Consider the following 27,079-nt stretch of genomic DNA (forward strand, 5'->3'; position numbering starts at 1 on the left):
AATTCATGGTTCGATGAGAAAAAGTTCACAAAAGTTTGTTTATGGTTAACTCTAAGAAAATACACCCACTCCACAGTATGAAATCCCAAACCCTGCCTCTGTGGAGTGATATCCAGGAGTAACACTGCCTCTCTCTCTTCTCTGAAAAGTCTAATTGAAGTTCAAGTTTAACATGGTTAAGGTAAGGTTTAAGGTTAGGGTTAGGTAAGGGTTAAGGTTAGGCTAGGGATGTCTCAAGGATCCCGAATAGCACTAACCTTCTTCACTCTGGAACCCTCTGTCACCGTGGTGATCCAACCCACACACATTGGCTCCATTGTCTCCTGCAGAGAAAATCTAGATCCTCTCTCCATCCGTCAGCACTAGGACAGAGGTCCATGTATGACAACCAGGAAGAATAGAACGCCAAATAGAACACAGAAGAATAGAACACAGAAGAATAGAACACAGAAGAATATAACACAGAATAGAACACAGAGGACATGAACACAGAAGAATCGAGCACAGAAGAATCGAACACAGAAGAATAGAACACAGAAGAATAGAACACAGAAGAATAGAACACCGAAGAATAGAACACTGAAGAATAGAACACAGAAGGATAGAACACATAACAATAGAACACAGAACAATAGAACACTGAATAGAACACAGAACAATAGAACACAGAAGAATAGAACACTGAATAATAGAACACAGGAGAATACAACACAGAAGAATAGAACACAGAAGAATAGAATGCTGAATAATAGAACACAGGAGAATAGAACACTGAATAATAGAACACTGAATAATAGAACACTGAATAATAGAACGCTGAATAATAGAACACTGAATAATAGAACACTGAATAATAGAACACTGAATATAACACAGAAGAATAGAACACAGTAGAATAAAACACAGAAGAATAGAACACCGAATAGAACATCGAATAGAACACAAAATAGAACACAGAAGAATAGAACACAGAATGGAACACCAAATAGAACACAGAAGAATAGAACACTGAATAGAACACTGAAGAATAGAACACTGAATAGAACACAGAAGAATAGAACACAGAAGAATAGAACACTCAATAGAACACAGAAGAATAGAACACTGAATAGAACACTGAATAGAACACAGAAGAATAGAAGAATAGAACACAGAAGAATAGAACACAGAAGAATAGAACACTGAATAATAGAACACTGAATAATAGAACACAGAAGAATAGAACACAGAAGAAGAATAGAACACAGAAGAATAGAACACTGAATAATAGAATGCTGAAGAATAGAACGCAGAAGAATAGCACGCAGAAGAATAGAACACAGAAGAATAGAACGCAGAAGAATAGAACGCAGAAGAATAGAACGCAGAAGAATAGAACGCAGATGAACAGAACACAGAAGAATAGAACACAGAAGAATAGAACGCAGAAGAATAGAACGCAGAAGAATAGAACACAGAAGAATAGAACACAGAAGAATAGAACACAGAAGAATAGAACACAGAAGAATAGAATAATATAACGCAGAAGAATAGAACACAGAAGAATAGAACACAGAAGAATAGAACACAGAAGAATAGAACACAGAAGAATACACAGAAGAATAGAACACAGAAGAATAGAACACAGAAGAATAGAACACTGAAGAATAGAACACAGAAGAATAGAACACAGAACAATAGAACACAGAAGAATAGAACACTGAATAATAGAACACAGAATAGAACACAGAAGAATAGAACACTGAATAATAGAACACAGAAGAATAGAGACAGAAGAATAGAATGCTGAATAATAGAACACAGGAGAATAGAACGCTGAATAATAGAACACAGAAGAATAGAACACAGACGAATAGAACATTGAATAATAGAACACAGAATAATAGAACACTGAATAGAACACAGAAGAATAAAACACAGACGAATAGAACATTGAATAATAGAACACAGAATAATAGAACACTGAATAGAACACAGAAGAATAAAACACAGAAGAATAAAACACAGAAGAATAGAACACCGAATAGAACATCGAATAGAACACAAAATAGAACACAGAAGAATAGAACACAGAATGGAACACCAAATAGAACACAGAAGAATAGAACACAGAAGAATAACACTGAATAGAACACTGAAGAATAGAATACCGAATAGAACACAGAAGAATAGAACACCGAATAGAACACAGAAAAATAGAACACTGAATAGAACACTGAATAGAGCGAAGAATAGAACACAGAAGAATAGAACACTGAATAATAGAACACTGAATAATAGAACACTGAATAATAGGACACTGAATAATAGAACACAGAAGAATAGAACACAGAAGAAGAATAGAACACAGAAGAATAGAACACTGAATAATAGAATGCTGAAGAATAGAACACAGAACAATAGAACGCAGAAGAATAGAAAGCAGAAGAATAGAACGCAGAAGAATAGAACACAGAAGAATAGAACGCAGAAGAATAGAACGCAGAAGAATAGAACGCAGAAGAATAGAACACAGAAGAATAGAACACAGAAGAATAGAACACAGAAGAATAGAACGCAGAAGAATAGAACACAGAAGAATAGAACACAGAAGAATAGAAGAATAGAACACAGAAGAATAGAACACAGAAGAATAGAACGAAGAAGAATAGAACACAGAAGAATAGAACACAGAAGAATAGAACACAGAAGAATAGAACACAGAAGAATAGAACACTGAATAGAACACAGAAGAATAGAACACAGAAGAATAGAACACAGAAGAATAGAACACAGAAGAATAGAACACAGAAGAATAGAACACTGAATAGAACACAGAAGAATAGAACACAGAAGAATAAAACACAGAAGAATAGAACACAGAAGAATAGAACACTGAATAGAACACAGAAGAATAGAACACAGTAGCAGGGCAGCCTGTTGACACCAGCATGTTATCTCTGACTTTCATTTCCTTGTAATTGAATTCGGAGCCCTCTTTTCTTCCTGTGTTGTTGTTGTTGTTGTCGGCGTTGTTATTTTGTCAGTCGAACGTTTCTCTTTTTCTCTCCCCTCCTGCTGATCGAGGTTTTAGAGTTTGTTTGTTTGTCGGTTTAGTTGTTGGGGCTGATGCTATTGTTGCGTTGTGTGTTTGGGGTGGGGTGGAGGAGGAGGAGGAGGAGATGAGGGGGTTTGAGGAGAATGGGGGGGGCGCGAGGCAGATTATCTTTACTCATTTATGTTGGCTACATACACAGTATATTTAGAGTGGCTCTTTGAAGGTTCCCTGTCTGTCTGTCTGTCTGTCTGTCTCAAGTCTTCCTGAGGAAAAGCGGAGCTGCTGCGCATTAGGAGTGCAAAGCTCTGATGGGAGGGATAGAAGAAAGGAGGTAGGAAGGGGGACTTCTAATTAACCCAGGGGGTGTGTGAAGTGAAATAGGGGAGAGGGGGACATTTTAAGAAGGAGGAAGAATGGTGTCAGAACAGAAGCCTGTTTATTAATCCACTGAGTTTGTCTGAAGGAATCCCTCCGAAAAATGGAACAGAATTTACTTATGAACTTACACAAGTCATAAAATAGTAGACCTTTGTGGACATAGCACACTCAAGGCCTTTATTACAATGGAAGATCTATCGGGGAGAATATGTCATATCCACCGGTCGACCAAGAACCCGATCAAGATAGAGATTAAAAATGCGGTCAAGATTCTCCATTAAAGTATATCTGGCTGATTTATTTCTGTCTACACTATAGGAAAATGGTCTCTCATGGCCATTTTGGATCAGTGCAGAGAGCCTCTCTGCGCAGCCATAGCGTCTGTAAATGCATGTGCCTGCTTCCCGGCCAAAACGGTTCGGAAGAGTAGGTGCATATATTATGACAACATTTTGTGACGCTTTTGTTGGTTTTGGACTTCGGCGAGGGTTTTTTCGGGTTGATCGGGGACACAACATTTTCTCTTGAGGCAAGCTGAGGCCGGTAGCTGAAGTCTACACCCCTTCGCTGGGGATTGATCAATAGTAGGAATTCTTCAGTCTTTGTTGTCATTCAACGAGAGACAACACATTTTCATTGAGAGAAAAAAGATGGCTGCCTTGGTGTGAAAGTAAAATATTAACCACTGAATAAGAGAGAACAGGTAGACTGGCTTTCTGAAAAGAATCAATTTTACATCTTGGGTTTTGAGAACTGCCCTCAGTTCAACTGCAGCAAATAGCAACCATTCAACAACCTCAGCTTCAGATTCCCAAGGTAGGCTTTACAAGAACAGGAAGTGTGAGGAAGCTGTGGTGGGTCAAACATTCAACAACCTCAGCATCAGATTCCCAAGGTAGGCTTTACAAGAACAGGAAGTGTGAGGAAGCTGTGGTGGGTCAAACATTCAACAACCTCAGCATCAGATTCCCAAGGTAGGCTTTACAAGAACAGGAAGTGTGAGGAAGCTGTGGTGGGTCAAACATTCAACAACCAAATACGTTTGTTGATATTTTTGGGGGGAAAGCTCTAGAGTTGATGCCTTTGCTCTGTACTGTGTGCGTGTGTGCGTGTGTGTGTGTGTGCGTGTGCGTGTGTGCGAGCGTGTCACAGCATACCCCAGCCTAGACAGAGGACAGACACGAAGTGACACAGTACCACCCCTGTCCCCTTCAGGCCCTCAGAACAGCATTATTGAATTCTTCTCCCCAGATGCAGGCCCAATAAAACCATCATTGTCTCACACAGAGAGACCAGGTCTGAGTGTTTAAGGTCAGACAGATGGGGTATCTCTCCATATGGGCCACTGTTGCCCTCAGATTGGTTTTACACCTCTGTTTGTTTGTCTGTCAGATATAAGTGATGGAGACAATAGCAGGACAGTTACCTCTATAAGAAGTAGGAAGTAGTCTCGGGTTAGTGTTGATGGTAGAGCAGGACAGTTATCTCTATAAGAACTAGGAAGTAGTCTCGGGTTAGTGTTGATGGTAGAGCAGGACAGTTATCTCTATAAGAAGTAGGAAGTAGTCTCGGGTTAGTGTTGATGGTAGAGCAGGACAGTTATCTCTATAAGAAGTAGGAGTAGGAAGTAGTCTTGGGTTAGTGTTGATGGTAGAGCAGGATAGTTATCTCTATAAGAAGTAGGAAGTAGTCTCGGGTTAGTGTTGATGGTAGAGCAGGACAGTTATCTCTATAAGAAGTAGGAAGTAGTCTCGGGTTAGTGTTGATGGTAGAGCAGGACAGTTATCTCTATAAGAAGTAGGAAGTAGTCTCAGGTTAGTGTTGATGGTAGAGCAGGACAGTTATCTCTATAAGAAGTAGGAAGTAGTCTCGGGTTAGTGTTGATGGTAGAGCAGGACAGTTATCTCTATAAGAAGTAGGAAGTAGTCTTGGGTTAGTGTTGATGGTAGAGCAGGACAGTTATCTCTATAAGAAGTAGGAAGTAGTCTCGGTTTAGTGTTGATGGTAGAGCAGGACAGTTATCTCTATAAGAAGTAGGAAGTAGTCTCGGGTTAGTGTTGATGGTAGAGCAGGACAGTTATCTCTATAAGAAGTAGGAAGTAGTCTCAGGTTAGTGTTGATGGTAGAGCAGGACAGTTATCTCTATAAGAAGTAGGAAGTAGTCTCAGGTTAGTGTTGATGGTAGAGCAGGACAGTTATCTCTATAAGAAGTAGGAAGTAGTCTCGGGTTAGTGTTGATGGTAGAGCAGGACAGTTATCTCTATAAGAAGTAGGAAGTAGTCTCAGGTTAGTGTTGATGGTAGAGCAGGACAGTTATCTCTATAAGAAGTAGGAAGTAGTCTCAGGTTAGTGTTGACGGTAGAGCAGGACAGTTATCTCTATAAGAAGTAGGATGTAGTCTCAGGTTAGTGTTGACGGTAGAGCAGGACAGTTATCTCTATAAGAAGTAGGAAGTAGTCTCAGGTTAGTGTTGATGGTAGAGCAGGACAGTTATCTCTATAAGAAGTAGGAGTAGGAAGTAGTCTTGGGTTAGTGTTGATGGTAGAGCAGGACAGTTATCTCTATAAGAAGTAGGAAGTAGTCTCGGGTTAGTGTTGACGGTAGAGCAGGACAGTTATCTCTATAAGAAGTAGGAAGTAGTCTCGGGTTAGTGTTGACGGTAGAGCAGGACAGTTATCTCTATAAGAAGTAGGAAGTAGTCTTGGTTTAGTGTTGATGGTAGAGGAGGACAGTTATCTCTATAAGAAGTAGGAAGTAGTCTCAGGTTAGTGTTGACGGTACAGCAGGACAGTTATCTCTATAAGAAGTAGGATGTAGTCTCAGGTTAGTGTTGACGGTACAGCAGGACAGGTATCTCTATAAGAAGTAGGAAGTCGTCTGGGGTTAGTGTTGATGGTACAGCAGGACAGTTATCTCTATAAGAAGTAGGAAGTAGTCTCGGTTTAGTGTTGATGGTACAGCAGGACAGGTATCTCTATCTCTATAAGAAGTAGGAAGTAGTCTCAGGTTAGTGTTGATGGTAGAGCAGGACAGTTATCTCTATAAGAAGTAGGAGTAGGAAGTAGTCTTGGGTTAGTGTTGATGGTAGAGCAGGACAGTTATCTCTATAAGAAGTAGGAGTAGGAAGTCGTCTCGGGTTAGTGTTGATGGTAGAGCAGGACAGTTATCTCTATAAGAAGTAGGAAGTAGTCTCGGGTTAGTGTTGATGGTAGAGCAGGACAGTTATCTCTATAAGAAGTAGGAAGTAGTCTTGGTTTAGTATTGATGGTAGAGGAGGACAGTTATCTCTATAAGAAGTAGGAAGTCGTCTCGGGTTAGTGTTGATGGTACAGCAGGACAGTTATCTCTATAAGAAGTAGGAAGTAGTCTCGGTTTAGTGTTGATGGTACAGCAGGACAGGTATCTCTATAAGAAGTAGGAAGTAGTCTCAGGTTAGTGTTGATGGTAGAGCAGGACAGTTATCTCTATAAGAAGTAGGAAGTAGTCTCAGGTTAGTGTTGACAGTAGAGCAGGACAGTTATCTCTATAAGAAGTAGGAAGTAGTCTCAGGTTAGTGTTGACGGTAGAGCAGGACAGTTATCTCTATAAGAAGTAGGAAGTAGTCTTGGTTTAGTGTTGATGGTACAGCAGGACAGGTATCTCTATAATTAGTAGGAAGTAGTCTCAGGTTAGTGTTGATGGTAGAGCAGGACAGTTATCTCTATAAGAAGTAGGAAGTAGTCTCAGGTTTAGTGTTGATGGTACAGCAGGACAGGTATCTCTATAAGAAGTAGGAAGTAGTCTCAGGTTAGTGTTGATGGTAGAGCAGGACAGTTATCTCTATTAGAAGTAGGAAGTAGTCTCAGGTTAGTGTTGACGGTAGAGCAGGACAGTTATCTCTATAAGAAGTAGGAAGTAGTCTCAGGTTAGTGTTGATGGTACAGCAGGACAGTTATCTCTATAAGAAGTAGGAAGTAGTCTCAGGTTAGTGTTGATGGTAGAGCAGGACAGTTATCTCTATAAGAAGTAGGAAGTCGTCTCAGGTTAGTGTTGATGGTAGAGCAGGACAGTTATCTCTATAAGAAGTAGGAAGTAGTCTCAGGTTAGTGTTGATGGTAGAGCAGGACAGTTATCTCTATAAGAAGTAGGAAGTAGTCTCAGGTTAGTGTTGATGGTAGAGCAGGACAGTTATCTCTATAAGAAGGAGGAAGTAGTCTTGGGTTAGTGTTGATGGTAGAGCAGGACAGTTATCTCTATAAGAAGTAGGAAGTAGTCTTGGTTTAGTGTTGATGGTAGAGGAGGACAGTTATCTCTATAAGAAGTAGGAAGTAGTCTCGGGTTAGTGTTGATGGTAGAGCAGGACAGTTATCTCTATAAGAAGTAGGAAGTAGTCTCAGGTTTAGTGTTGATGGTACAGCAGGACAGGTATCTCTATAAGAAGTAGGAAGTAGTCTCAGGTTAGTGTTGATGGTAGAGCAGGACAGTTATCTCTATAAGAAGTAGGAAGTAGTCTCAGGTTAGTGTTGACAGTAGAGCAGGACAGTTATCTCTATAAGAAGTAGGAAGTAGTCTCAGGTTAGTGTTGACGGTAGAGCAGGACAGTTATCTCTATAAGAAGTAGGAAGTAGTCTTGGTTTAGTGTTGATGGTACAGCAGGACAGGTATCTCTATAAGAGGTAGGAAGTAGTCTCAGGTTAGTGTTGATGGTAGAGCAGGACAGTTATCTCTATTAGAAGTAGGAAGTAGTCTCAGGTTAGTGTTGACGGTAGAGCAGGACAGTTATCTCTATAAGAAGTAGGAAGTAGTCTCAGGTTAGTGTTGATGGTACAGCAGGACAGTTATCTCTATAAGAAGTAGGTTTAGTCTCAGGCTAGTGTTGACGGTAGAGCAGGACAGTTATCTCTATAAGAAGTAGGAAGTCTCTCTCGTTAGTGTTGATGGTACAGCAGGACAGTTATCTCTATAAGAAGTAGGAAGTAGTCTCAGGTTAGTGTTGATGGTAGAGCAGGACAGTTACCTCTATAAGAAGTAGGAAGTAGTCTCAGGTTAGTGTTGATGGTAGTGCAGGACAGTTACCTCTATAAGAAGTAGGAAGTAGTCTCAGGTTAGTGTTGATGGTAGAGCAGGACAGTTACCTCTATAAGAAGTAGGAAGTAGTCTCAGGTTAGTGTTGATGGTAGAGCAGGACAGTTATCTCTATAAGAAGGAGGAAGTAGTCTTGGGTTAGTGTTGATGGTAGAGCAGGACAGTTATCTCTATAAGAAGTAGGAAGTAGTCTTGGTTTAGTGTTGATGGTAGAGGAGGACAGTTATCTCTATAAGAAGTAGGAAGTAGTCTGGTTAGTGTTGATGGTACAGCAGGACAGTTATCTCTATAAGAAGTAGGAAGTAGTCTCTCCTGTTGATGGTACAGCAGGACAGGTATCTCTATAAGAAGTAGGAAGTAGTCTCAGGTTAGTGTTGATGGTAGAGCAGGACAGTTATCTCTATAAGAAGTAGGAAGTAGTCTCAGGTTAGTGTTGACGGTAGAGCAGGACAGTTATCTCTATAAGAAGTTAAGTAGTCTCAGGTTAGTGTTGACGGTAGAGCAGGACAGTTATCTCTATAAGAAGTAGGAAGTAGTCTCTCCCCTTAGTGTTGATGGTACAGCAGAACAGGTATCTCTATAAGAAGTAGGAAGTAGTCTCAGGTTAGTGTTGATGGTAGAGGAGGACAGGTATCTCTATAAGAAGTAGGAAGTCGTCTGGGGTTAGTGTTGATGGTACAGCAGGACAGTTATCTCTATAAGAAGTAGGAAGTAGTCTCGGTTTAGTGTTGATGGTACAGCAGGACAGGTATCTCTATCTCTATAAGAAGTAGGAAGTAGTCTCAGGTTAGTGTTGATGGTAGAGCAGGACAGTTATCTCTATAAGAAGTAGGAAGTAGTCTCAGGTTAGTGTTGACGGTAGAGCAGGACAGTTATCTCTATAAGAAGTAGGATGTAGTCTCAGGTTAGTGTTGACGGTAGAGCAGGACAGTTATCTCTATAAGAAGTAGGAAGTAGTCTCAGGTTAGTGTTGATGGTAGAGCAGGACAGTTATCTCTATAAGAAGTAGGAAGTAGTCTCGGTTTAGTGTTGATGGTACAGCAGGAGGTATCTCTATAAGAAGTAGGAAGTAGTCTCAGGTTAGTGTTGACGGTAGAGCAGGACAGTTATCTCTATAAGCCAGTAGGAAGTAGTCTCGGTTTAGTGTTGATGGTACAGCAGGACAGGTATCTCTATAAGAAGTAGGAAGTAGTCTCAGGTTAGTGTTGATGGTAGAGCAGGACAGTTATCTCTATAAGAAGTAGCCAAGTAGTCTCGGTTTAGTGTTGATGGTACAGCAAGACAGGTATCTCTATAAGAAGTAGGAAGTAGTCTCAGGTTAGTGTTGATGGTAGAGCAGGACAGGTATCTCTATAAGAAGTAGGAAGTAGTCTCAGGTTAGTGTTGATGGTAGAGCAGGACAGTTATCTCTATAAGAAGTAGGAAGTAGTCTCGGTTTAGTGTTGATGGTACAGCAGGACAGGTATCTCTATAAGAAGTAGGAAGTAGTCTCAGGTTAGTGTTGATGGTAGAGCAGGACAGTTACCTCTATAAGAAGTAGGAAGTGGTCTCAGGCTAGTGTTGACGGTAGAGCAGGACAGTTATCTCTATAAGAAGTAGGAAGTCGTCTCGCTGTTGATGGTAGAGCAGGACAGTTATCTCTATAAGAAGTAGGAAGTAGTCTCATGTTAGTGTTGATGGTAGAGCAGGACAGTTATCTCTATAAGAAGTAGGAAGTAGTCTTGGTTTAGTGTTGATGGTACAGCAGGACAGTTACCTCTATAAGAAGTAGGAAGTAGTCTCAGGTTAGTGTTGATGGTAGAGCAGGACAGTTATCTCTATAAGAAGGAGGAAGTAGTCTCAGGGTAGTGTGAGCGTGAGTTAGGTCTTTCCTCAGATAGACCCATTTATATCTCCACAACCAAGCTAACGTACAACAACAAGACCTTGATGACGTTTTTGCATTTTAGTCGACTGGCTGCAGAGTCTCAAGAGCTCAAGGGTTAGGAATCTTGTGTTCTGATGGTTTTAAGTTCCCATATAACAGGTTTCCTCCTCTCCCCTGGTTATATGAGGGTGTTTAACACAGTGTGAGGCCAGTGAGCCTCTCTGCTCCTCTCCCCTGGTTATATGAGGGTGTTTAACACAGTGTGAGGCCAGTGAGCCTCTCTCCTCCTCTCCCCTGGTTATATGAGGGTGTTTAACACAGTGTGAGGCCAGTGAGCCTCTCTGCTCCTCTCCCCTGGTTATATGAGGGTGTTTAACACAGTGTGAGGCCAGTGAGCCTCTCTCCTCCTCTCCCCTGGTTATATGATGGTGTTTAACACAGTGTGAGGCCAGTGAGCCTCTCTCCTCCTCTCCCCTGGTTATATGATGGTGTTTAACACAGTGTGAGGCCAGTGAGCCTCTCTCCTCCTCTCCCCTGGTTATATGATGGTGTTTAACACAGTGTGAGGCCAGTGAGCCTCTCTCCTCCTCTCCCCTGGTTATATGATGGTGTTTAACACAGTGTGAGGCCAGTGAGCCTCTCTCCTCCTCTCCCCTGGTTATATGATGGTGTTTAACACAGTGTGAGGCCAGTGAGCCTCTCTCCTCCTCTCCCCTGGTTATATGAGGGTGTTTAACACAGTGTGAGGCCAGTGAGCCTCTCTCCTCCTCTCCCCTGGTTATATGATGGTGTTTAACACAGTGTGAGGCCAGTGAGCCTCTCTCCTCCTCTCCCTGGTTATATGATGGTGTTTAACACAGTGTGAGGCCAGTGAGCCTCTCTCCTCCTCTCCCCCTGGTTATATGATGGTGTTTAACACAGTGTGAGGCCAGTGAGCCTCTCTCCTCCTCTCCCCTGGTTATATGATGGTGTTTAACACAGTGTGAGGCCAGTGAGCCTCTCTCCTCCTCTCCCCTGGTTATATGATGGTGTTTAACACAGTGTGAGGCCAGTGAGCCTCTCTCCTCCTCTCCCCTGGTTATATGAGGGTGTTTAACACAGTGTGAGGCCAGTGAGCCTCTCTCCTCCTCTCCCCTGGTTATATGATGGTGTTTAACACAGTGTGAGGCCAGTGAGCCTCTCTCCTCCTCTCCCCTGGTTATATGAGGGTGTTTAACACAGTGTGAGGCCAGTGAGCCTCTCTCCTCCTCTCCCCTGGTTATATGATGGTGTTTAACACAGTGTGAGGCCAGTGAGCCTCTCTCCTCCTCTCCCCTGGTTATATGATGGTGTTTAACACAGTGTGAGGCCAGTGAGCCTCTCTCCTCCTCTCCCCTGGTTATATGAGGGTGTTTAACACAGTGTGAGGCCAGTGAGCCTCTCTCCTCCTCTCCCCTGGTTATATGATGGTGTTTAACACAGTGTGAGGCCAGTGAGCCTCTCTCCTCCTCTCCCCTGGTTATATGATGGTGTTTAACACAGTGTGAGGCCAGTGAGCCTCTCTCCTCCTCTCCCCTGGTTATATGATGGTGTTTAACACAGTGTGAGGCCAGTGAGCCTCTCTCCTCCTCTCCCCTGGTTATATGATGGTGTTTAACACAGTGTGAGGCCAGTGAGCCTCTCTCCTCCTCTCCCCTGGTTATATGATGGTGTTTAACACAGTGTGAGGCCAGTGAGCCTCTCTCCTCCTCTCCCCTGGTTATATGATGGTGTTTAACACAGTGTGAGGCCAGTGAGCCTCTCTCCTCCTCTCCCTGGTTATATGATGGTGTTTAACACAGTGTGAGGCCAGTGAGCCTCTCTCCTCCTCTCCCCTGGTTATATGATGGTGTTTAACACAGTGTGAGGCCAGTGAGCCTCTCTCCTCCTCTCCCCTGGTTATATGATGGTGTTTAACACAGTGTGAGGCCAGTGAGCCTCTCTCCTCCTCTCCCCTGGTTATATGATGGTGTTTAACACAGTGTGAGGCCAGTGAGCCTCTCTCCTCCTCTCCCCTGGTTATATGATGGTGTTTAACACAGTGTGAGGCCAGTGAGCCTCTCTCCTCCTCTCCCCTGGTTATATGAGGGTGTTTAACACAGTGTGAGGCCAGTGAGCCTCTCTCCTCCTCTCCCCTGGTTATATGAGGGTGTTTAACACAGTGTGAGGCCAGTGAGCCTCTCTCCTCCTCTCCCCTGGTTATATGATGGTGTTTAACACAGTGTGAGGCCAGTGAGCCTCTCTCCTCCTCTCCCTGGTTATATGATGGTGTTTAACACAGTGTGAGGCCAGTGAGCCTCTCTCCTCCTCTCCCCTGGTTATATGATGGTGTTTAACACAGTGTGAGGCCAGTGAGCCTCTCTCCTCCTCTCCCCTGGTTATATGAGGGTGTTTAACACAGTGTGAGGCCAGTGAGCCTCTCTCCTCCTCTCCCCTGGTTATATGATGGTGTTTAACACAGTGTGAGGCCAGTGAGCCTCTCTCCTCCTCTCCCCTGGTTATATGATGGTGTTTAACACAGTGTGAGGCCAGTGAGCCTCTCTCCTCCTCTCCCCTGGTTATATGAGGGTGTTTAACACAGTGTGAGGCCAGTGAGCCTCTCTCCTCCTCTCCCCTGGTTATATGATGGTGTTTAACACAGTGTGAGGCCAGTGAGCCTCTCTCCTCCTCTCCCTGGTTATATGATGGTGTTTAACACAGTGTGAGGCCAGTGAGCCTCTCTCTCCTCTCCCCTGGTTATATGATGGTGTTTAACACAGTGTGAGGCCAGTGAGCCTCTCTCCTCCTCTCCCCTGGTTATATGATGGTGTTTAACACAGTGTGAGGCCAGTGAGCCTCTCTCCTCCTCTCCCCTGGTTATATGATGGTGTTTAACACAGTGTGAGGCCAGTGAGCCTCTCTCCTCCTCTCCCTGGTTATATGATGGTGTTTAACACAGTGTGAGGCCAGTGAGCCTCTCTCCTCCTCTCCCCTGGTTATATGATGGTGTTTAACACAGTGTGAGGCCAGTGAGCCTCTCTCCTCCTCTCCCTGGTTATATGATGGTGTTTAACACAGTGTGAGGCCAGTGAGCCTCTCTCCTCCTCTCCCTGGTTATATGATGGTGTTTAACACAGTGTGAGGCCAGTGAGCCTCTCTCCTCCTCTCCCCTGGTTATATGATGGTGTTTAACACAGTGTGAGGCCAGTGAGCCTCTCTCCTCCTCTCCCCTGGTTATATGATGGTGTTTAACACAGTGTGAGGCCAGTGAGCCTCTCTCCTCCTCTCCCCTGGTTATATGAGGGTGTTTAACACAGTGTGAGGCCAGTGAGCCTCTCTCCTCCTCTCCCCTGGTTATATGATGGTGTTTAACACAGTGTGAGGCCAGTGAGCCTCTCTCCTCCTCTCCCCTGGTTATATGATGGTGTTTAACACAGTGTGAGGCCAGTGAGCCTCTCTCCTCCTCTCCCCTGGTTATATGAGGGTGTTTAACACAGTGTGAGGCCAGTGAGCCTCTCTCCTCCTCTCCCCTGGTTATATGATGGTGTTTAACACAGTGTGAGGCCAGTGAGCCTCTCTCCTCCTCTCCCCTGGTTATATGATGGTGTTTAACACAGTGTGAGGCCAGTGAGCCTCTCTCCTCCTCTCCCCTGGTTATATGATGGTGTTTAACACAGTGTGAGGCCAGTGAGCCTCTCTCCTCCTCTCCCCTGGTTATATGATGGTGTTTAACACAGTGTGAGGCCAGTGAGCCTCTCTCCTCCTCTCCCCTGGTTATATGAGGGTGTTTAACACAGTGTGAGGCCAGTGAGCCTCTCTCCTCCTCTCCCCTGGTTATATGAGGGTGTTTAACACAGTGTGAGGCCAGTGAGCCTCTCTCCTCCTCTCCCCTGGTTATATGATGGTGTTTAACACAGTGTGAGGCCAGTGAGCCTCTCTCCTCCTCTCCCCTGGTTATATGAGGGTGTTTAACACAGTGTGAGGCCAGTGAGCCTCTCTCCTCCTCTCCCCCTGGTTATATGATGGTGTTTAACACAGTGTGAGGCCAGTGAGCCTCTCTCCTCCTCTCCCCTGGTTATATGATGGTGTTTAACACAGTGTGAGGCCAGTGAGCCTCTCTCCTCCTCTCCCTGGTTATATGATGGTGTTTAACACAGTGTGAGGCCAGTGAGCCTCTCTCCTCCTCTCCCCTGGTTATATGAAGGTGTTTAACACAGTGTGAGGCCAGTGAGCCTCTCTCCTCCTCTCCCCTGGTTATATGAGGGTGTTTAACACAGTGTGAGGCCAGTGAGCCTCTCTCCTCCTCTCCCCTGGTTATATGAGGGTGTTTAACACAGTGTGAGGCCAGTGAGCCTCTCTCCTCCTCTCCCCTGGTTATATGATGGTGTTTAACACAGTGTGAGGCCAGTGAGCCTCTCTCCTCCTCTCCCCTGGTTATATGATGGTGTTTAACACAGTGTGAGGCCAGTGAGCCTCTCTCCTCCTCTCCCCTGGTTATATGATGGTGTTTAACACAGTGTGAGGCCAGTGAGCCTCTCTCCTCCTCTCCCCTGGTTATATGATGGTGTTTAACACAGTGTGAGGCCAGTGAGCCTCTCTCCTCCTCTCCCCTGGTTATATGATGGTGTTTAACACAGTGTGAGGCCAGTGAGCCTCTCTCCTCCTCTCCCCTGGTTATATGATGGTGTTTAACACAGTGTGAGGCCAGTGAGCCTCTCTCCTCCTCTCCCTGGTTATATGATGGTGTTTAACACAGTGTGAGGCCAGTGAGCCTCTCTCCTCCTCTCCCCTGGTTATATGATGGTGTTTAACACAGTGTGAGGCCAGTGAGCCTCTCTCCTCCTCTCCCCTGGTTATATGATGGTGTTTAACACAGTGTGAGGCCAGTGAGCCTCTCTCCTCCTCTCCCTGGTTATATGATGGTGTTTAACACAGTGTGAGGCCAGTGAGCCTCTCTCCTCCTCTCCCCTGGTTATATGATGGTGTTTAACACAGTGTGAGGCCAGTGAGCCTCTCTCCTCCTCTCCCCTGGTTATATGATGGTGTTTAACACAGTGTGAGGCCAGTGAGCCTCTCTCCTCCTCTCCCCTGGTTATATGATGGTGTTTAACACAGTGTGAGGCCAGTGAGCCTCTCTCCTCCTCTCCCCTGGTTATATGATGGTGTTTAACACAGTGTGAGGCCAGTGAGCCTCTCTCCTCCTCTCCCTGGTTATATGAGGGTGTTTAACACAGTGTGAGGCCAGTGAGCCTCTCTCCTCCTCTCCCCTGGTTATATGAGGGTGTTTAACACAGTGTGAGGCCAGTGAGCCTCTCTCCTCCTCTCCCTGGTTATATGAGGGTGTTTAACACAGTGTGAGGCCAGTGAGCCTCTCTCCTCCTCTCCCCTGGTTATATGAGGGTGTTTAACACAGTGTGAGGCCAGTGAGCCTCTCTCCTCCTCTCCCCTGGTTATATGAGGGTGTTTAACACAGTGTGAGGCCAGTGAGCCTCTCTCCTCCTCTCCCCTGGTTATATGAGGGTGTTTAACACAGTGTGAGGCCAGTGAGCCTCTCTCCTCCTCTCCCCTGGTTATATGAGGGTGTTTAACACAGTGTGAGGCCAGTGAGCCTCTCTCCTCCTCTCCCCTGGTTATATGAGGGTGTTTAACACAGTGTGAGGCCAGTGAGCCTCTCTCCTCCTCTCCCCTGGTTATATGATGGTGTTTAACACAGTGTGAGGCCAGTGAGCCTCTCTCCTCCTCTCCCCTGGTTATATGATGGTGTTTAACACAGTGTGAGGCCAGTGAGCCTCTCTCCTCCTCTCCCCTGGTTATATGATGGTGTTTAACACAGTGTGAGGCCAGTGAGCCTCTCTCCTCCTCTCCCCTGGTTATATGATGGTGTTTAACACAGTGTGAGGCCAGTGAGCCTCTCTCCTCCTCTCCCCTGGTTATATGATGGTGTTTAACACAGTGTGAGGCCAGTGAGCCTCTCTCCTCCTCTCCCTGGTTATATGATGGTGTTTAACACAGTGTGAGGCCAGTGAGCCTCTCTCCTCCTCTCCCCTGGTTATATGATGGTGTTTAACACAGTGTGAGGCCAGTGAGCCTCTCTCCTCCTCTCCCCTGGTTATATGAGGGTGTTTAACACAGTGTGAGGCCAGTGAGCCTCTCTCCTCCTCTCCCTGGTTATATGATGGTGTTTAACACAGTGTGAGGCCAGTGAGCCTCTCTCCTCCTCTCCCCTGGTTATATGATGGTGTTTAACACAGTGTGAGGCCAGTGAGCCTCTCTCCTCCTCTCCCCTGGTTATATGAGGGTGTTTAACACAGTGTGAGGCCAGTGAGCCTCTCTCCTCCTCTCCCCTGGTTATATGATGGTGTTTAACACAGTGTGAGGCCAGTGAGCCTCTCTCCTCCTCTCCCCTGGTTATATGACGGTGTTTAACACAGTGTGAGGCCAGTGAGCCTCTCTCCTCCTCTCCCCTGGTTATATGATGGTGTTTAACACAGTGTGAGGCCAGTGAGCCTCTCTCCTCCTCTCCCCTGGTTATATGAGGGTGTTTAACACAGTGTGAGGCCAGTGAGCCTCTCTCCTCCTCTCCCCTGGTTATATGATGGTGTTTAACACAGTGTGAGGCCAGTGAGCCTCTCTCCTCCTCTCCCTGGTTATATGATGGTGTTTAACACAGTGTGAGGCCAGTGAGCCTCTCTCCTCCTCTCCCCTGGTTATATGATGGTGTTTAACACAGTGTGAGGCCAGTGAGCCTCTCTCCTCCTCTCCCTGGTTATATGAGGGTGTTTAACACAGTGTGAGGCCAGTGAGCCTCTCTCCTCCTCTCCCCTGGTTATATGATGGTGTTTAACACAGTGTGAGGCCAGTGAGCCTCTCTCCTCCTCTCCCCTGGTTATATGATGGTGTTTAACACAGTGTGAGGCCAGTGAGCCTCTCTCCTCCTCTCCCCTGGTTATATGAGGGTGTTTAACACAGTGTGAGGCCAGTGAGCCTCTCTCCTCCTCTCCCCTGGTTATATGATGGTGTTTAACACAGTGTGAGGCCAGTGAGCCTCTCTCCTCCTCTCCCCTGGTTATATGATGGTGTTTAACACAGTGTGAGGCCAGTGAGCCTCTCTCCTCCTCTCCCCTGGTTATATGATGGTGTTTAACACAGTGTGAGGCCAGTGAGCCTCTCTCCTCCTCTCCCCTGGTTATATGAGGGTGTTTAACACAGTGTGAGGCCAGTGAGCCTCTCTCCTCCTCTCCCCTGGTTATATGAGGGTGTTTAACACAGTGTGAGGCCAGTGAGCCTCTCTCCTCCTCTCCCCTGGTTATATGAGGGTGTTTAACACAGTGTGAGGCCAGTGAGCCTCTCTCCTCCTCTCCCTGGTTATATGAGGGTGTTTAACACAGTGTGAGGCCAGTGAGCCTCTCTCCTCCTCTCCCCTGGTTATATGATGGTGTTTAACACAGTGTGAGGCCAGTGAGCCTCTCTCCTCCTCTCCCTGGTTATATGATGGTGTTTAACACAGTGTGAGGCCAGTGAGCCTCTCTCCTCCTCTCCCCTGGTTATATGATGGTGTTTAACACAGTGTGAGGCCAGTGAGCCTCTCTCCTCCTCTCCCCTGGTTATATGATGGTGTTTAACACAGTGTGAGGCCAGTGAGCCTCTCTCCTCCTCTCCCCTGGTTATATGATGGTGTTTAACACAGTGTGAGGCCAGTGAGCCTCTCTCCTCCTCTCCCTGGTTATATGATGGTGTTTAACACAGTGTGAGGCCAGTGAGCCTCTCTCCTCCTCTCCCCTGGTTATATGAGGGTGTTTAACACAGTGTGAGGCCAGTGAGCCTCTCTCCTCCTCTCCCCTGGTTATATGATGGTGTTTAACACAGTGTGAGGCCAGTGAGCCTCTCTCCTCCTCTCCCCTGGTTATATGAGGGTGTTTAACACAGTGTGAGGCCAGTGAGCCTCTCTCCTCCTCCACTGTTGTGGAAGTCGATGAAACGAGACACGCTAAGTATTACCTTTACCAAGATGGCTATAATTTGATTTAAGTTGCAACTAAGAATATTGCTCTGGTCTAGTGTGTACAGTATGTTTCTATGTGCCTCTATCTACAGCACCAGCCGAGGATTAACAGGAGCAGAAGCACTATGTTCCTTACATGACTAGTCACATTGTCATCCCACATTCAATTCCCTGTAGCTGGGCTGTCTCCAGATGATTGCCATATCTGTCGCCTCGTAACTACATCATTATGACCAGTTGAGTACACACTGTCCCAATACACTTTCCTGATCCAGGGTGTTTGCAGAACAGCACCAGTAAAGCTGTCTCATGGCTTTGGCTCCTGGCTGTGACTGAGAAGAAAGGAGCTTAGAGAGAGAGATAAACATTTTGAGGTACACAGAGAGAGGGGGAGGAAGAGGGAAGTGGGGAAAGAGTTAGGTAGGGAAGGAAGGAAGTGGTGAAATTAGAATGAGAGCAAGGATAGATGAAGGAGAGAGAGATCGAGAGAGGGAGGGCTGAGGAAAAGGAGAGGGGAGTGTTTCCGTAGCGATGTCCCCCTACCCTCAGAATGAGAGGTGATAATTGTGATAATTCACTGTATCACCATTCCAATGGGTCAGAAGTTTACATATGCTAAGTTAACTGTGCCTTTAAACAGCTTGGACAATTCCAGAAAATGATGTCATGGCTTTGAAGCTTCTGATAGGCTAATTGACATCATTTGAGTCAATTGGAGGTGTACCTGTGGATGTATTTCAAGGACTACCTTCAAACGCAGTGCCTCTTTGCTTGACATCATGGGAAAATCTAAAGAAATCAGACCTCAGAAAAACATGTGTAGACCTCAACAAGTCTGGTTCATCCTTGGGAGCAATTTCCAAACACCTGAAGGTACCACGTTCATCTGTACAAACAAAAGTACGCAAGTATAAACACCATGGGACCACGCATCCGTCGTACCGCTCAGGAAGGAGATGTGTTTTGTCTCCTAGAGATGAACGTACTTTGCTGTGAAAATTCCAAATTAATCCCAGAACAACAGCAAAGGACCTTGTGAAGGTGCTGGAGGAAACAGGTACAAAAGTATCTATATCCACAGTAAAACGAGTCCTATATCAACATAACCTGAAAGGCCGCTCAGCAAGGAAGAAGCCACTGCTCCAAATCCTCCATAAAGAAGCCAGACTACGATTTGCAACCGCACATGTGGACAAAGATTGTACTTTTTGGAGATATGTCCTCTGGTCTGATGAAACAGAAATTGAACTGTGTGGCCATAATGACCATCATTATGTTTGGAGGAAAAAGGGGGAGGCTTGCAAGCCGAAGAACACCATCCCAACCATGAAGCACGGAGGTGGCAGCATCATGTTGTGGAGGTGCTTTGCTGCAGGAGGGACTGGTGCACTTCACAAAATAGATGGCATCACGAGTGTGGAAAATTATGTCGATTTATTGAGGCAACATCTCAAGACATCAGTCAAGAAGTTAAAGCTTGGTCGCAAATGGGTCTTCCAAATGGACAATGACCCGAAGCATGCTTCCAAAGTTGTGGCAAAATGGCTTAAGGACAACAAAGTCAAGTGGCCATCACAAAGCCCTGACCTCAATCCCATAGAAACGTTGTGGGCAGAACTGAAAAAGTGTGTGTGAGCAAGGAGGCCTACAAACCTGACTCAGTTACACCAGCTCTGTCAGGAGGAATGGGCCAAAATTCCCCCAACTTATTGTGGGAAGCTTGTGGAAGGCTACTTTGTCCCAAGCTAAACAATTTAAAGGCAATGCTACCAAATACTAACTGAGTGTAGTATGTAAACTTCTGACCCACTGGGAATGTGATGAAATAAAAGCTGAAATAAATTATTCTCTCTACTATAATTCTGACATTTCACATTCTTAAAATAAAGTGGTGGTCCTAACTGACCTAAAACAGGGAATTTTTACTAGGATTAAACGCTAGAAATTGTGAAAAACTGAGTTTAAATGAACTTCCTACTTCAACTGTAGATTGAAATGACACACATTCACTTACGGATGACACACACACATAAGCTAAGCATCAGACGCTCATAGTCTCCTTGTCGTGTGGTAGAAATTCAGCCAAAGTACATCTGAGAATGTAGTGCTGAGGTAAAGAGAAGAAAGAGAGAAGAGTGAGAGAGAAAAAATTGAAAGAGATAGATGGAGATACAGAACAGTGGGAAACAGAAAGAGTGAAATAGAGAGAAAGAAATCATAAAAAGATAAAGATACGGAGTGGGAAACGTAGAGAAATGTTTTAAAAAAGGAGATACAATGACTATTTTCAGCCTCCCCTGTGCTCTTGCTGCCAGGCATTTAACAGAAGTGGCTGAGTGCTGACCCATACTGAACCCGCAGGCTGGAGCCAGAGCGAGAGAGAGAGAGAACCAGAGAGCCAGGGTGTCTGAGCAGCTCAGTTCTCCCAGCCACGGGTCTCTTTGTCCCAGCCTCACAGAGGTCGGCACAGGAGGAGCCTGCAGAGCAGCTCAACCCTTTTAAAGTCTACCTGCCTTTCTTTACCCTTTCTTAACTCCAAGCCTCTCTAACTGCTAGGGGATGAGAGAGAGGGAGAGAGAGACAATGAGAGGAAGAGGGGATGAGAGAGGGAGAGAGAGAGGGAGAGAGACAATGAGAGAAAGAGGGGATGAGAGACAGGGAGAGAGAGACAATGAGAGAAAGAGGGGATGAGAGACAGGGAGAGAGAGAGGGAGAGAGAGAGGGAGAGAAAGAGGGGATGAGAGACAGGGAGAGAGAGAGAGAGAGAGAGAGGGAGAGAGAGAGAGAGGGAGGGAGAGAAAGAGAGCGAGAAAAATTAGCACAAATGAACAAGAGAGGGGGGTGATGGCACAAAAGAATGACAGGAGAGGGAGAAAGAGAGTTGTGAGGAGGCCAGGTCTCTGAGCAACTCAGCACTTCTCTTCCCTCCACCAAAGGCTTTAAGGGCCCAGCCGTGCCTGTCTTAAGGGCCAGTGTACCAGGGGCCATGGACGTGGCAGTCTGGCAGGGCTTAGACAGACTGGCTCCAGCTTAGGGAACACTAGGTCAGGAACACACAGGCATAGGCTCTGCCCCCATAGTTTGCTACTTGGAGTAGAATGGTGTGGAACTTGAACCGTATAGCAGTTTTGCAATGTGACTATTCAAAGTGCGGTAGAAGTTCAATACTTGAACCCTTTGCAATGTGACTTTGATGCTCCACTGAGCTAAATGGAACGGGGATGGACCAGTGATGCATTATGGGTAGGATTTATTATTAAGGAGTGCTATGATGTACTTGGAGGATAGCCATTTCCTATAGGACAGTGGCTTCAGATGAATGTGCTCCAAGGATATTAGATCAATATTTCTGGTAGGGTATAGAGTGGGTTATTCAGCACGTATAAGCACTTTTCATGGATAGCTTTTGTTTGATGTTAGAGTTCAGTGATAAAATGGCAGACCACCTCCAATCGAGTCATTGGACTGAATTCCAGTCAAATCAGATGTGTATAAAATGTTATTGAAAGGGGAAAAAAGGATGTCATTGGGATGGGTACGGGAGGGGTACAGGATGGGTACGGGAGGGGGACGGGAGGGGTACAGGATGGGTACGGGAGGGGGACGGGAAGGGGATGGGAGGGGTACGGGAGGGGTACAGGATTGGTACGGGAGGGGGACGGGAGGGGGACAGGATGGGTAAGGGAGGGGGACGGGAAGGGGATGTGAGGGGTACGGGAGGGGTACAGGAGGGGGACGGGAAGGGGATGGGAGGGGTACATGATGGGTACGAGAGGGGGACGGGAAGGGGACGGGAGTTTTGATGTCTTTGCTATTATTCTACAATGTAGAAAATAGTAAAAATAAAGAAAATCCCTTGAATGAGTAGGTGTGTCCAAACTTTTGACTGGTACTGTAGGTAGTCACACTCTTTTACTGCATCATAGCTGCAACTAAAACCCACTCAGGGCACCCCTTGAAAGTGCATTGCGTAATTTCTCCTTACAGTGGAGGTGGGTCAAAACAGATCCACGTGGTCCCAAACACTCTTATATATATATATATATATATATATATATATATATATATATATATATGTGTATATATATGTGTATGTATGTGTGTATGTATATATAAATGTCCTCGTTTTTGAAAGAAAAGCACATTTTTGGTCCATTAAAATAACATCAAATTGATCAGATATACAGTGTAGACATTTAATAGTAGCCACAAAACACCCGTATCAATGTCAACTGTGAAGCAGCAACTCTGGGATGCTGCCCCTCTAGGCAGAGTTGCAAAGAAATAGTAATATCTCAGACTGGCCAATAAAAAGAACAGATTAAGATGGGCAAAAGAACACAGACACTAGACAGAGGAACTCTGCCGAGAGGCCAGCATCCAGGAGTCGCCTGTTTGCGGGTACTATTTAATGAAGCTGCCATTTGAGAACATGTGAGGCATCTGTTTCTCAAACTAGACACTCTAATGTACTTGTCCTCTTGCTCAGTTGTGCACCGGGGCCTCCCACTCCTCTTTCCATTCTGGTTAGATCCAGTTTGCGTTGTTCTGTGAAGGGAGTAGTACACAGCGTTGTACGAGATCTTCAGTTTCTCGGCGATATCTCGCATGGAATAGCCTTAATTTCTCAGAACAAGAATAGAGTTTCAGAAGAAAGTTATTTGTTTCTGGCCATTTTGAGCCTGTAATCGAACCCAGATACTCAACTAGTCTAAAGAAGGCCAGTTGTATTGCTTCTTTAATCAGGACGGCAGGGTAGCCTAGTGTTTAGAGCATTGGACTAGTAACCGGAAGGTTGCAAGTTCAAACCCCCGAGCTGACAAGGTACTAATATGTTGTTCTGCCCCTGAACAGGCAGTTAACCCACTGTTCCTAGGCCATCATTGAAAATAAGAATTTGTTCTTAACTGACTTAACTGCCTCCCACGTTAAATAAAGGTTAAAAATAAATAAAAAAGACAACATTTTTCAGCTGTACTAACATAATTGATAAAGGGTTTTCTAATGATCAATTAGCCTTTTAAAATGATCAACTTGGATTAGCTAACACAACGTGCCATTGGAACACAGGAGTGAGGGTTGCTGATAATGAGCCTCTGTTCACCTATGTAGATATTCCATTAAAATCTGCCATTTCCAGATACAATAGTCATTTGCAACATTAGCAATGTCTACACTGTATTACTGATCAATTTATGTTATTTGAATGGACAAATAAATGTGTTTTTTTTCACGGACTGGGTTCTCCACTTGTCGTTTGTTGATCCTGCTTGTTGTTGACGAGACTTGACTCAAGGGGCTGTTAATGCTATTGTGTTTGCCATTGAGGAGCTAAAACACACGCGCTTAGTCACACACACACACACACACACACACACACACACACACACACACACACACACACACACACACACACACACACACACATCTATTATTGATTCTAACACACACATATGCACACACACACACACACACACACACACACACACACACACACACACACACACACACACACACACACACAGGCATTTTTACAAGCATTTTGCTACACCCACAATAACATCTGTTAAACACGTGTATGTGACCATTTGATTTGAGGCGCACACACACACACTCCACTGTCAATGCTTAACACGACCCCCTCCTGCATCTTCCCCATTTCTGATTAGTCAAACACCTGGGGGCTCCCTGGGGAGCTGGGGGGGAGAGAGGAGGATATTCTTAAACCCTAAATCCCCCCCTTCTATCTTCCCTCTGCAGCTATGGAGGAAGGGATGGCAAGAATAATTAACTAATAAACGTGATAATGGATGACATGGGCAGATATACCCCGGATGACTTTTAATCTCCTCATTGTAATCTAATTATGTACTTTGTGCTATTTTGGTGGGAACCCCTGCCTCTCAATCTCCCTCTACTGAGAGGAGACACAGTGCCTCGTAGGACATTTCCTTGAGGTAAATCCATGATCTAACCTGATAAATTTCCCCTACATTGATTAAGATCAAAGATTACTTCAAGGGAGGAAGAAAGGACAGATGCCGTATAGAAAAACTGTATTTTGAGAAAAGCCAGGGAGTTTTACTAAAATGTCTGCAGTGGTCAGATACTACCACTAGAGGGAGGGCTTTATAACTCAGAGATGCTGAACTAGGTTGTTCAATGTTTAGTAGGAGGGAGGGAGGGAGGGAGGGAGGGAGGGAGGGAGGGAGGGAGGGAGGGAGGGAGGGAGGGAGGGAGGGAGGAGGGAGGGAGGGAGGGAGGGAGGGAGGGAGGGAGGGAGGGAGGGAGGGAGGGAGGGAGGGAGGGAGGGAGGGAGGGAGGGATATGTCTAGGGAGAGAGGAGAACACACCCTCACGTATTGATTCATCTTACTAAGGACCACTGCCTCCCACTACAGTATTTATTTTCTTTCTCTCCTTTTCTCTTTCTCTCTCTCATCCTCTTTCTGTTTATCCTTCTCTCTGTCGCTGCATCTCTCCATCTCTGCCTCTGTGTGTATCTCCCTCTAATCTGCTTAGCTGCAGAGTGCTGGCGTTGCTGTTAAATGGGTTGTGAGTGGAGAGAGGAGCTCTATAATTGCAGCACTGGCTTTGCACAGGCCAATCTCCTAGGGTTACCTGGAGAATCTCATGTGAGCTATACGACACACACACACACACACACACACACACACTCACACACACACACACACCCCTCGTCTGGCCTGTATGTTGTGCTGCATGCAAATGACTGTGACTCATGTTTTCCCCCTACACCTTCTGACTCTCACCTCTTTCTCCAATTCTATACTCACTATCTGTCCGTCTGTCATCCCTCCCTTTGACGTCTTCGTTTCTCTCCCCTCCTCCTTTCCCCCTCTTCTCGTCCCCTCCGTCACCCTGTCAGGTCTATACCCCCTCCTCCACACTCTTTCCTGCCTTCTCTCTTTCTCTCTCTCTCACACACCCACAGACATACCTCTCCGTAGTTGACATGTTGTACTACACACACAGGCCTGTGTATAGAGACTCCTGGGGAGTGGACCTGGGTACTGCAAAACTGAGTGTGTATATAAAGCACTGTAGTCAATGCTTTATACCCACGCCTTACACCCCTACCCCTTACGCCCCTACCCCTTACGCCCCTACCTCTTACGCCCCTACCCCTTACGCCCCTACCTCTTACGCCCCTACCCCTTACGCCCCTACCCCTTACGCCCCTACCCCTTACACCCCTACCCCTTACACCCCTACCCCTTACGTTACGCCCCTACCTTTTACCTGACCGCGGCAATAGCAGCTCCAGCACCATCCATGTTGCAGCACATGAATTACAGCACAGTGCTCGGGAGTGTTAATATGCCGTCTTTCAGGCTGTGTCTTCTCACCCCAGGCATCACTCTATAGCTGCAGAAGCTCTCAGGATCCTGACTCTAAACTGTCTGATCCAGAGGTGGAATTTGATTGAAACGATGAGGAAGATAATCATTTTTAGCTCTGGCTAAATGCTATCGTGCAGTTTAATGGAACAGAAATGAAGTGCTTTTGACATGCTGATGAGATGATGGCAATTATGGAGTACCGTTGATGAGCCCCTGATTATTACGCTGGGAAAGAAAGCCCTTGATAAGTTATGGATGTAGGAAAAAAAACAGAGCTCAAATCCACAGAGGGCTTTCCATTTACCCAGAAGTGAACAACTTGGAATTAGTGTTGCATTATGAGATTTGAAGTTTCGGAGTTGAGCTCAGAGACTTGCCTCTAAGGATGGTTGCGTGGGATCTCGAACAAAAATGTCTTCCTGGTATTAACCATGAAATGTGTTTAAGTACTCTGTGCTCGGGTCTCTGAATATGAAATATGTTATGGTTGATGGTGAATACATGAAAATGTTTGAATAATGAAATGGTGATATTAATGCATATGATATTGCTAGAAATGAATGCTTTTTATTTTGGGGTTTGACATATGTTATGGATTAGTAGTATTGATTTAATTGTATGTTATTGATTTTCACTGTCCACCAAGCTATTAACTTTACCAAGTATCCATTTATACTAATAGACTATTTCTAAATTATTCATAAATATGTTTAACTTATCGGACTCATAACCAAAACAACAATTTAAACCTGAGGTAACTAGAAGGCTGTCTAACCAATCCAAACCAGTCCGCAAAAAGCTACTACTTCCTGAAACTACATAAAGCTGATTTTAACCATACATAACCTTGCTAAACCTTTTGCCATGTTGCCCTTTTTCTAACCTTTAACCTTTGAACCTTTGACCTTCCAGATGTTAACCTGCTGCCCTCTGTCTTTTCCAAATTCTCTAAAGGGAACTTTGATAATGAACGCCTGGCTATTGCTAGACAAAGAATCCCATACCGGCTTGGTCGGGTAGTTGACGAGTGGCTACTCGACAAAGGTAACTAAAGAAAAAAACTTAACACTCCACTAATGACCTAACCACTTAATCACCGATAACCACCGCTCTGGAGGAGGTGCAGTCCACGAAACAAAGGTGGATGTGATTGGCACTTTCCGGTTCCCCTGATTCACATATGTCCTATGCGATTGGCTTATGACCATAATCGCCAGTCTCCATTCACCATTCAGGTAGTACATTAATAACACATTTAAACATGTAACTATTGCAACATTAGCATATCTACTACAGTTGTACTGTACACTTTAGCAGATTTCAGTTCTTGCCCCCTGAAAGCAACTAGTTAGATGTGCTCATTCTATCTA

General features: G+C 45.2%; 1 protein-coding gene across 1 annotated transcript in view; it reads left to right on the forward strand.

Moving 5' to 3' along the window:
- LOC118392701 (neurexin-1-like) overlaps positions 1 to 27,079 on the forward strand; it is a 1,157,590-nt gene that overhangs the window by 1,084,724 nt on the left and 45,787 nt on the right. Inside the window, exon 20 of the mRNA XM_052460740.1 lies at positions 26,622 to 26,753. Within this exon, the coding sequence (XP_052316700.1) occupies positions 26,622 to 26,753 (132 nt within the window). The remainder of the gene's footprint in view (positions 1 to 26,621; positions 26,754 to 27,079) is intronic.

This window comes from Oncorhynchus keta, chromosome 13 (assembly GCF_023373465.1).
Source record: "Oncorhynchus keta strain PuntledgeMale-10-30-2019 chromosome 13, Oket_V2, whole genome shotgun sequence".
NCBI lineage: Eukaryota > Metazoa > Chordata > Actinopteri > Salmoniformes > Salmonidae > Oncorhynchus > Oncorhynchus keta.